General features: G+C 44.4%; 1 protein-coding gene across 1 annotated transcript in view; it reads left to right on the top strand.

The window, feature by feature from the left end:
- Window positions 1-12,357, top strand: part of MINDY3 (MINDY lysine 48 deubiquitinase 3) — a 468,791-nt gene that overhangs the window by 40,084 nt on the left and 416,350 nt on the right. The window contains exon 4 of the mRNA XM_030199997.1: window positions 9,325-9,498. Within this exon, the coding sequence (XP_030055857.1) occupies window positions 9,325-9,498 (174 nt within the window). The remainder of the gene's footprint in view (window positions 1-9,324; window positions 9,499-12,357) is intronic.

Genomic DNA, 12,357 nt, shown 5'->3' with positions numbered 1-12,357 from the left:
AGGAAGAGCTGAAGTGTGGAAATTTGAGGGAGAGCCGGAAGAGGAGGACGAGGTCAAGACAATGGCCGTCTTGGTGAGTAGGGGTGGTGGAGCATAGTTGGAGGTTGAAGGAGGATGTTAGAGTGAGGAACTGAGAAGCGTGAGGGTCGGATAGGTCATCAACGTGTATGTTAAAGTCTCCGAGAATGAGGGACGGAGATGAGGGTTCAAGAAAAACGGAAAGCCAGGCATCGAAGTCGGTGAGGAAGGAGGAGAGGGATTTATTAGGGGGGCGGTAAATGACTGCCACTCTGAGTGGCAATGGGTAGAATAACCGGATGGAGTGTGCTTCAAAGGATGAGAGGCAGTGAGACTGCGGTAGGAGGAGGGGTTGGAAACTACAGGAGGGCGAGAGTAGTAGCCCGACGCCTCCACAGCGGCCAACTGGGCGGGGAGTGTGGGAGAAGAGATAACCTCCATGGCAAAGGGCCGCGACTGAGGCAGAATCGTCAGGGGAGAGCCAGGTTTCGGTTAGGGCGAGCAGTTGAAGGGAATGAGAGATGACGAGATCTTGGGTGAAGGGCAGTTTGTTGCAGACCGAGTGGGCATTCCACAGGGCACATGAGAAGGGGAGGGAAGAGGGGGGAAGGAGGGGAATAGAGACGAGATTGGAGACATCACGGAATCATTTGCATGGATAGGAGGAGGACAGGTGAGGGGGGCCTGGATTAGGATTAATGTCTCCTGCGGATAGCAAGAGAGTGCGGAGGAGGGTGGGGGAGGTCGGGCGACGAAGACGGGATGCACTTAGGAGGAACGGTGATGGGTTAATGGCAGGAAGGAAGTGTTGAAGGTTTAGAGCTAGGAAGGAGGAGGGGGACAAGAGAGATGGTGAGGTGGTGAGGGATGGGGGTGAATAGGGTATTGCTGTAGCGAGCAGGATGGGAGGGGACATGGGTGGGCAATGAGTTCCAGCGGTAGACAGTGGTGGGGGGAGGGGAAAAGATTAGGAAGGGACAGGGCAAGGAAGAGAATGTGGACAGTAGTGACTGAGGTGTGAAGCAGATAGATAGAGCTGAAAAGCTGGATTGGAGGCTTGGAATTGATGGAATTGACGGGCTGGAGAGCAGGTAAGTCAATGGCTGACAAGCTAGCAAGCAGGCAGGCAGGTTGGTTGATGGGTTGACAGGCAGGCAGGAGCAGGACTGGAGTCAGCTGGAGCAGACGGATTGAAGTAAACTGGAACGGATGGGCTGGAACACGCTGAAGTAGAGCAGCTGAGATAAATGGACTGGAGCAGGCGGCAGGACTGGAGCAGGCTGTAGCACTTTGGAGGTTGGTTTGATTGGCTAGCAGGCAGGCAGGCTGGAACAAGCTGGAGCAGGTGCACTGATTAGGCGGATGGGACAGGCTGGATCGACGGACTGGAGAAGCTGGATCAGGCGGACTGGAACAAGCAGGGAGCAGATGGACTGGTACAAGCGGGGAGGAGCTGGATCAGGCTGACTGGTACAAGCTGGAGCAGATGGACTGGAACAAGCAGGGAGAGGCTGGATCAGGCGGATAGGTACAAGCTGGAGCAGATGAACTGGAACAAGCAGATGGACTGGAGTAGGCAGGGAGAAGCTGTATCGGCGGACTGGAACAAGCAGGGAGAACCTGGATCGGTGGACTGGAACAAGCAGGGAGAAGCTGGATCAGCGGACTGGACTGGACTGGAGGAACAGGCTGGAATCGGCAGACAGGAACAAGCTGGAGAAGCTGGATCAGGCGGACTGGAACAAGCTGGGGCCGATAGACTGCAGAAGCTGGAACAGTCGGTCTGGAACACGCTAGGGCAAGCTGGGGCCGATGGGGCAGACAGGAACAAGCTGGAGAAGCTGGATCAGGCGGAATGGAACAAGCTGGGGCCGATAGACTGCAGAAGCTGGAACAGTCGGTCTGGAACACGCTAGGGCAAGCTGGGTCAAGCTGGGGCCGATGGACAGGAGAAGCTGGAACAGGCGGCCTGGAACATGCTAAATCCACATTTAAAAAGTCCTCCAGTGATAATAATCCAACCTGGTTGGTCTATTATACTGCCAGTCCTATCACTCTCCACATAGCCATTCTCATTATCTTTTAGTCTTAAGTAGAGGAGTGTGGTAGCCGTGTTAGTCCACTCTTAAGGTTATCAATAGAAATCAAACAAAATAAAACATGGAAAAGAAAATAAGATGATACTTTTTTTATTGGACATAACTTAATACATTTCTTGATTAGCTTTCGAAGGTTGCCCTTCTTCGTCAGATCGGAAATGTGCTTATTTCCGACATCAACTGGATGACATCAACTGACCAATTTCTGAACCAAAAGCAGTCGGCGGGCTGCCACCACAGTCACAATATTCTTCATTGATGCTTGAACCAATTTGTATAAAGTTTGGCCACAAAGGTAGCATCTGCCTCAGAGTCCCTCTTAAGAAACTGCATGAGATCCTTCAGGCTAGCCACAGAATCCAGTGCAGGCAGGCCTTTGCCATATAACTACCAGAACTTGCCATCTGCAAGGCCAATACCAACACTTCAAATTACTGCTTCAACAGGGCTTCCATCCAATGGTCCTGTGGCCTGAGCAACAGATGCCATTGTACCCATTTTAGGAAGGTATAATCTTTCTTTATCCATAGGCAATTGGTACAACCTAGCTGTGAATCTACCCATTTTTAGACCTTCATCTGGTTTGTCTCATTCTGCTGCTATCATCTCCTTGATTACCCTAAGGATCAGGAATGCTTTGATGGGTCTCTGGATACCTTTCAACAAAGTGTCTTTCACAGATCCACTTCTACTCTGTGATATAACACCTCCTGCAGGGATACCTCCTTCTTCCAAGGGTTCCTCTGTATGCTCCATCAGGGCCTCTGTACCTCCGTTCCAGGAAATCCAGTGACACCTGAGAGGTGACCTCATTCAGCTCATCCTCTAGGTCACTCCAGCACTTCTTACTTCATAGTAGTAGTAGGGTCCAGACTCTGTGCTGCCCCACAAAAGGGACTCTTTTATTGGGGGCCACAATGCCATGCCTTTCTGAAGCAGAACAGCAGGACAAATTCTGGGGAAAAGCCCACAATTGACAAATGCTGGTGCTCCAAGTACAACGATCGAGAGGAACTCCCCCTCCGAACCGCCACCAAACTTAGTTCTGGGGGTGGGGGATAGAGAACTCTATTTATCTAGTAAATGTAAATATCAGCAAATAAAGATACACATGGTCTATCCAGTCTGCCTAACAAGATGTCCAGAGTTGTATCTAGCACACCATACAGGTTCCATCATAAACAGGGCGGTCGGCAACCTGCTTTGCCAACCTCATATGGGCAGTATATGATGCAATCCTCAATACTATTGCTTTCAACCATAAGAATGTGTTCTCCTCCTCCACCACTGACTACCATCATTTATTTACTAATATCAACTTTATACAGGCTAAGCTAGACCCAGGGCAGGACTGCCATAGCTGCTGCCCCTCACCCCCACTCGGGCCACCGCCACCACCAGCCCACTTGGACTGCCACCCCCACCTGACCCCTTACCTTCCTGCGTCTTCTCCTCCCTCAGTCTGTCACTCTCCTGCTCCTATGTGCCAGGACCTGGGTGATCGCATTAACGTAATCACCTGGGTTCCAACACACAGGAGCAGGAGAGAGACAGACTGAGGGAGCAGAACCTTCTGGTGCTTGGCCCTCTTGGAGGATGGGCTCATGGAATCTTGCCGCACTGTCCCTCCCTCTTGGCGGCCCTGACTTTAGGATTCTACCCAACATGCACCTAACATGGCAGCAGTTCCCACCAAAAATGCTTTTTCCATGGCCTCAGGTGCTTCACTTTGTCTGCCCTGCTCTTCTTGTTCCTCTGCCATTGATGCTCTCACTGCTAATACCACTCAGCTCCTCCTCACACAAGCGATTGCCACAGGCCACACTATATCTTGCTGTATTCAGCCTGCGTTGTCATGCCTTGTGCTCTGGTATTGTACCCAGAACACTCCAACCCCCGAAGAGAGCTCATCACTGTCCTGCACTGCTCCAGCAGCCCCAGAGATCCTACTTCACTACCGTGCTGAGCTCTCACAGTCTCTGGACTCCTCCCCCAAAAAACTATCAAGAAAACAAAACTTTGCTTGTCTCGAGCACTGGCCTAAATTCAGAGCTGTCTAGTTCATTGAGCCTGCTTTTGACCATAAGGCAGTATCAGATGTCTACAAAATATTTTGTCAAATACATTTTTGTCATTTCTTCATGTCCTTGGAGAAGGTGTCTGCAAAATTATTTTGTCAATCATACAATTCCAGACATGTCCACACGAGTCAGCTAAAAACCTATAATTACTGACATAGCAATTATTTAAGTCCCTGTAGAAACATAGGGGGAGAGGGGGAGGACAGAATATCCAAGGAACAACTTCCCTAGATTAGGGAATGAGTATGGGCGGGGGAACCAGCACCCATGGGCTGTCAAACAAGCCTCAACAAATATTAGCCCTCTCATTACTCTTTTTTTTTTCTTTTTCCCCTTACAGAGAACTTTCTTACAGGAAGACCTCAGGCAACAGATGTATCTCTCTCAACCAGACCCATACTGCATGGCCTTATCTCGCCTACTATATACTGGAGACTAACAAGGGCTGGCTATTGACTGCACAAAATTCTATACAGGGTAAAGCAAAGTTATTCACCTTTAGCAGGTGTTCTCAGAACACAAAAGGTCATGTATTCTTACATCCGGATGATGTTGTCCAAAGGACGATAGGGTTCTGTATCTTTAAGAAGCTTTTGGCAGCATTGCACCATGCATGCGTGAGTGCATTCCCACCTGGCATCAGCGCGCAGGACTATAAGTACAACAAAGGCAAAAGAATGCAACTCCAAGGGCCAGAGGGAGGGTATGTAAGAATACATATCCTACTGTTCTTGGGGAACATCTGTTACAGGTGAGTAACTTCGCTTTCTCCAAGGACATTGATTCTTGCATCTGGGAATCCTAGCTACCAGGTTCACCGAAAACAAAAAATATAGGACAATAGGGGCTTGCATGGCCTACTGTTCTTGGAGAACATCTGCTATAGATGAGTAACTTCGCTTTCTCCAAGGACATTGATTCTTGCATCTGGGAATCCTAGCTACCAGGCTCACCAAAAACAAAAAATATAGGACAATAGGGGCTTGCAACTGCAAGGCCAACCAGAAACCAATCAGAAACTTATATATAGACTGTTGTGGAGGTACAATGTGGCACAGAATAAAAATGGGCCTAGGAGGGTGGAGTTGGATTTTATACACCAAACAAATTCTGCAAGACTATCAGACCAAATTGAGTGTCATGTCGGGAGAACTGCTTAAGGCAGTAATGAGATATGAATGTGTAGACTGAAGATCACATTGCAGCTTTGCAAATCTCTTCAATGGAGGCTGATCTCAAGTAGGCTACTGACGCAGCCATGGCTCTGACATCATGAGCTGTGATATGACCCTCTAGAGTCATCCCAGCCTGGGCATAAGTTAAAGAGATGCAGTCCACTAGCCAGTTGCACAAGGTTTGGTTACCAATGGCTGCCCAATCCTGTTTGGATCAAAAGAAACAAAAAAACTGGGTAAACCATCTATGGGCTTTAGTCCACTTCAGATAGAAGGCCAAGGCTCTGTTGCAGTCCAAGGTGTGCAGTTTGCTTTCACCAGGATGTTCATGAGGTTTGGGGAAGAATGTTGACTGGACAATTGACTGATAGAACATGCATACCATCTTAGGAAGGAACTTAGGATACGTGCAGAGAACTACTCTTATGATGAAACCTCATATAAGTTGGATCAGCTACTAGGGCCTGAAGCTCACTAACCCTGCAAGATGAAGTGACAGCCACCAAAACCTTCAAGGTCAGGTACTTTAGATGATAGGAATCGAGTGGCTCAAAAAGGAGTTTTCATCAGCTGGATGAGGACGACATTGAGGTCTCATGACAGCAGGGGATTTGACAGGGGGCTTTGTCAACAGCAAACCTTTCATGAATCAAACAACTAAAGACTGCACAGAGATGTACTTACCAATTGATAAGCACCAATTGCACTAAGGTGAAACCTTAAAGAGTTGGTTTTAAAACAGACAAGTGCAGGAGGTATTCAAACAGTTTTTGTGTAGGTCAAAGCAGAGGAAGGCCTTGCCCTCACACCAGAAGGCAAACCTCCTCCACTTAAAAGTATAACACCTCTTAGTGGAATCTTTTCTGGAAACCAGCAGGATCATGGAAAAACCCTCAGGCAGTCTCAACATCTGGGCCGTGAGAGCCAGGGACTAGAGATTGGGATTCAGAAATGACCCTTCGTTCTGAATGATGAGGGTCTAATAACTGTCCAACCTCTTCAGTTCTTTGGAAGGTAACTCCAGAACAGAGAATGAGATCATCCTCAGCCAGTAAGGAGCAATGAATATCATTGTCATGAAATGACTAGCCACCTGCCTGGGATTACCCTGCGGCCACTTAAAGGGTCTATCTCCAGCACAGCTCAGGTCTGCCTGCATCTGCTGCTCGTGCTCTGCACCGATTGGGTCACAAGCCTCTGGCGAGTCCCCCACTCTCAAATTATCCCCAGTGATTTCTAGGTTACTGGAACCACACTCCCAGTGGCCCCACAGTTCCCAGAAACCACTCACAGACCCAAAACACAAACCACCAGGATTCTTTATCAGTCCAGATAAACAGGGCAAACAATTATGTTTATTCTCTTTAAAAAATATTGAACAGTGGAAGAAAATAGTGCAATTGGCAAACAATAACAGGTAACTGAAATATGGATCAATTATAATACTAACTAAACACTTGCATACTTCCTAGAAAGTACCTGGGGAGATCAGGGCTTGTATCTGTTCACAGAGCTTCAGCAAACAGATCTCTCTCTCCTTCTCCCGGGCTGAAATTGAAGCAACAGCCATCTGCTGGGTAATTTCAAAACTCCCGGCCAATTGGTGCCCAGAACAGTCAAGTTTAAAATAAAAACTGGTTACATCACCACAGGCACTTCCTATTATCAGTGTGCCAAATAAAAGAAAGAGAAATAAGTCCTCTGTAATAGCTTTAAGCATAAACATGCACCATCTGCTGGCCATACAGGAGAAATACACTTCAGACGTATTTAAGACAGGAAAGTATCTAATAAATTTTACAGGCTTGAAACATACTGTTTCTTCACAATCATTGTTCCCTGGTCCTGCTTGAGTTTCAGCAAAGTTTTTCCCACTAGAGGGGTAGGAGGATAAGCAAACAGAAGACCCTTCCCCAAAGGAGGAGGAATGCATCTGACGCTAGTCTGCCGTGTGTCCTGAGTCCAGAACAGAACAGAGGGACCTTGTTGTTTAGATGAGTGGCAAAAGAAGGTGTTGCAGGCTTCACCCATGTTGAGAGACCACTCGTGGTTGCATCACCCTACTCAATAAGACTGCTAGACTGTTGCCTTTTCTCACCAGGTATGAGGCTTGGAGCACCATACAAAGTGGAGGAACACTCGTTCCCTACTTGCATCGTCGAGAGAGAATCCAAGGAGTAGGGTAGATAGGCTCATCAAAAAAAACGAGGGAGATACTAGTTCAAAAAGATGATCTTTATTGAAACAACTCAAATGACTCGACACAGCTGCTGTGTTTCGGCATCAAAACGCCTGCTTCAGTAGTCTATAAAAACACATGCAATACTTGTATAAACATGTAAATCATAAATTCAAAAACCTTCAAAACATAAGGTGTGAATTAAATATAAACAAGTAAAAAGGTGAGAAAAGTAAATTGTAAGACCACTATATAAACAATAGAAATACAAAATAAAGTAATACTACTACTACTACTTGACATTTCTAAAGCGCTACTAGGGTTACTCAGCGCTGTACAATTTAACATAGAAGGACAGTCCCTGCTCAAAGGAGCTTATAATCTAAAGGACAAATGTACAGTCAGTCATATTGGGGCAGTCTAGATTTCCTGAAAGGTATAATAATAATAACAACAACAGAAAAGCATATCTTAAAAATTATGAGGAAAGACAAAAAACAGTGAAAAACAATTAAAAAAACAGTAATAAATTATTGCTGACCTCATGATGTTTGTTGTACAAAGGTAGGCAGTGTTTCCAAGATCACATACAACTTTAAATGAATAAAGTAGATCCTATTTATACAAGAGAGCAAAAAGGTAACCAATAATGCAAATACATGTTCTACAGACACAGGGAATAAAAAACAAAGAACACAGAATGAAAAGTATCACATCTAAATAGTGGCAATTCTAAGAATATTATTATCAAAAAGTGTTGTTTGGTTATTGTGTATGGATTCCTTGTGGCTTATAAAGAACAGATTAGGAAAAAGAATAAATGTGGCAGTGGCAAAGGCTGAGTAGGGAGATAACGGAGAGAAATATAACACGATAGGGATGGTGTAAAGGGAAACGTACAGCAGAGAGGAACAGAAATGGAAACAATAAAAACAAAAGTAAAAAAAAAAAACAGAAAAACTAAATCACCAATACCATTATGTAAATATCCAATCAAAAATAAAAAGAGTCGAATTTAGCTTTTATGTGGCAGTGTGAGGCAGTGGAAAAAATATCCCTACGGGGACCCGTTTCACCATGCGGCTTCCTCACGAAACTCGATGCTGCCTTTCTTTCTGAAATACTGCCAGTTCAATTCAATATCGACGGCTGTACAGTTGAACTGGCAGTATTTCAGTAGAAAGGCAGCATCGAGTTCCTTGAGGAAGCCGCATGGTGAAACGGGTCCCCGTAGGGATATTTTTTCCACTGCCTCACACTGCCACATAAAAGCTAAATTCGACTTTTTTCATCACTGTCACATTTTGAAAACGTTTTTGCACTTATGAAAATAAATTGTTGAGGGTTTTTATGACCTGTGATCGAAGCCAGCACTGTGACTGAGATGCTGAAATTGAATAATACAATAGCACAGGAGGTGTTACAGGCATCTGAGGTCTTTTCCCCCAACTCTTTTACACAGTGGTAGCTAGAGAGAACACCTTTCTCACTCGATCTTTTGGACAGAAAGAATTCCATTCTCCATTCTCCACATGCTTTCCCCACTTGTTTATGGAGGAATGGTTTGAATGCATGACTATGAAAACTAATACAAATATCAAAATATTGTATTAGTGAATTTGACAATAGAGTAATTATTGGGGCTAAAAATAGCAGGTTTTCCTTTGGTGTGGTAGTGATCTCTTAATGTACAAGAAAGAATGCCTTCCAGCTGAATTATTTTTGTGTGCTACTTAATAAAAACAAGATTTTATATTCTTTAATATTTTCAGGGGAGGAGAAAAAAGACCTCCTTTGCCAAACCTTAAGTGACATTTTGGAAACTGCTTGTATTGACCATTCTGAATCCTACTGCTTGGCAACATTGTTGAAAGAAAAGACCACTGAGGAAACTGCTAGCATTTCTGAGACTCCTGCATTGTCAAGTCACCCAGAAGAGCAGCCCAGTAAGATGTTTTTATTTCCAGCCCATTCTTGTACAGTTAAGAAGTAATGAGCCAGCCTTTCTGAACTTTGATTATGGTTCTTTTTATTTGGTATCTTTAATACCACTGTATGGATGATGCAGCTCTGTTTTCTTCTTGTCTCTTAATATGCTTTTCTACACCATGACTGTTCAGCAGCATTGTAATGTAGAGTCTGGGAATCTTGACATGCTGTTTAGGATCTTGGATGAATCATGAAGGTGACCCATACAAAGCTGTAGAATGAGGTTGATGGTTACAATATAGATTAGATATACCACCTTCCACCCTGGGTTCCCCACAATAAAAATAGTTACTTAGTGCTGAGTCAGTTTTGGATAACTTCTATGACATAGTAACGTAGTAAATGACGGCAGATAAAGATTGGACCGGTCCATCCAGTCTGTCCAACAAGATAAACTCATTTTACATGGTATGTAATACTTTATATGTATACCTGAGTTTGATTTGTCCCTGCTTTCTCAGTGCACAGACCATAAAAGTCTGCCCAGCACTGTTCCTGTACTAAAAGTTCTGAAGCTAACGTCGAAGCCCCTTAAAATTTACACTCCAGCCCCTCCATATCTATTCAGTCACGATTAGGGCACAGACCGTAGAAGTCCACCCTGCACTGGTTTTATTCTCCAAATACAGGTGTCGCCACCCAATCTCCGCTAAGATTCCATAGATCCATTCCTTTTAAACAGGATTCCTTTGTGTTTATCCCACACGTTTGAATTCCATTACTGTCTCCACCACCTCCCACGGGAGGGCATTCCACGTATCTACCACCCTCTCTGTGAAAAAATACTTCCTGACATTATTCCCTTCAACCTCAATTCATGTCCTCTAGTTCTACCACCGTCCCGTCTCCGGAAGGTTCGTTTGCGGATTAATACATTTCAAATATTTGAATGTCTGTATCATGTCACCCCTGTTTCTCCTTTCCTCCTAGGTAAACACATTCAGGTCGGCAAGTCTCTCCTCGTACGGTTTGCAACGCAAATCCCATACCATTTTCTTTGTACCTCTTCCAGTCTTTTTACATCTTTAGCAAGGTACGGCCTCCAAAACTGAACACAATACTCCAAGTCTGGCCTCACCAACGACTTGTAGAGGGGCATCAACACCTTTTTTTCTTCTGCTGGTTATACCCCTCTCTATTCAGCCTAGCATCCTTCTGGCCATGACCGTCGCCTTGTTGCATTGTTTCTTCACCTTTATATCCACAGTTTTCTTCAAATTTTCAGTGAATGCTTGATGTCAGTGCAGTATGAACCGTGCTCTCATGAATGAAGATTCTTGTGCAAGATACTGTCTTTTCAGCCTAACAGAGACCTTTATATATATATATATATATATATATATATATATATATATAGTACCAATCTTTTACCCAAAAGGGCACTCACGTGTGGAATTAACAGGGTGACTGGTTAATTCTTTTGTCAGGTATTACTCTATTGGTACTACATATTTCTCTCTCTCTCTTTTTTTTTATTCTTCATTTTAAACATATAACTAAGTAAGTACTTGAATAGAAAAGTATCACTATCAACCATAATTAAAAAAAGGAAAATATTTTACTAATACATCAGAGAAAGTAGATAGTTACACTCAAGTCCACATGATATAGGTCCAAGATTATGTAAAGTGGAACTATTATACAAGAAAAAGATAAACTTTTTTCAAGAAATAAAAACTTGACATGATACAGAATGTGTAACCAAAATATAGATGTAAGACTGATATTAATTAACCCCCACTATCCTTTTAGCTGCAAGGAAATCGGTGAGATAGGAAGGTTCAAAGAATACATATTTAACACATTGGTATCGAGCTACACATTTACAAAGATATTATGCAAGTAAAAGGTAGCGCCTAGCTGAAGTACACCAGTTTTAAGCAGTAGAAACTGGCGACGTCTCTTCTGAATGTTCCTTGATACATTTGGAAAAACTTGAATTTTAAATCCCCAGAAAGTCTTCTACTTATTTTTAAAGCATATCCTAAGTACTACTACTACTACTACTACTATTTAGCATTTCTATAGCGCTACAAGGCGTACGCAGTGCTGCACAAACATAGAAGAAAGACAGTCCCTGCTCAAAGAGCTTACAATCTAATAGACACAAAATAAAGTAATCAAATCAATTAATGTGTACAGGAAGGAGGAGAGGAGGGTAGGTGGAGGCGAGTGGTTACAAGTGGTTACGAGTCGAAAGCAATGTTAAAGAGGTGGGCTTTCAGTCTAGATTTAAAGGTGGCCAAGGATGGGGCAAGACGTAGGGGCTTAGGAAGTTTATTCCAGGCGTAGGGTGCAGCGAGACAGAAGGCGCAAAGTCTGGAGTTGGCAGTAGTGGAGAAGGGAACAGATAAGAAGGATTTATCCATGGAGCAGAGTGCACGGGAAGGGGTGTAGGGAAGGACGAGTGTGGAGAGATACTGGGGAGCAGCAGAGTGAGTACATTTATAGGTTAGTAGAAGAAGTTTGAACAGGATGCGAAAACGGATAGTGAGCCAGTGAAGCGACTTGAGGAGAGGGGTAGTATGAGTAAAGTGACCCTGGCGGAAGACGAGACGGGCAGCAGAGTTTTGAACCGATTGGAGAGGGGAGAGGTGACTAAGTGGGAGGCCAGCAAGAAGCAAATTGCTGTAGTCTAAACGAGAGGTGACAAGGGTGTGGATGAGGGTTTTGGTAGAGTGCTCGGAAAGAAAGGGGCGGATTTTACAGATGTTGTAAAGAAAGAAACGACAGGACTTGGCGAGCTGCTGGATATGAGCAGAGAAGGAGAGAGAAGAGTCAAAGATGACCCCAAGGTTTCGAGCTGAGGAGACAGG

Source organism: Microcaecilia unicolor, chromosome 1, assembly GCF_901765095.1.
Source record: "Microcaecilia unicolor chromosome 1, aMicUni1.1, whole genome shotgun sequence".
In the NCBI taxonomy this organism is placed as follows: Eukaryota; Metazoa; Chordata; class Amphibia; order Gymnophiona; family Siphonopidae; genus Microcaecilia; species Microcaecilia unicolor.
The sequence above is the reverse complement of the archived record's forward strand: the minus strand, read 5'-3'. Positions and strand labels throughout refer to the sequence as shown.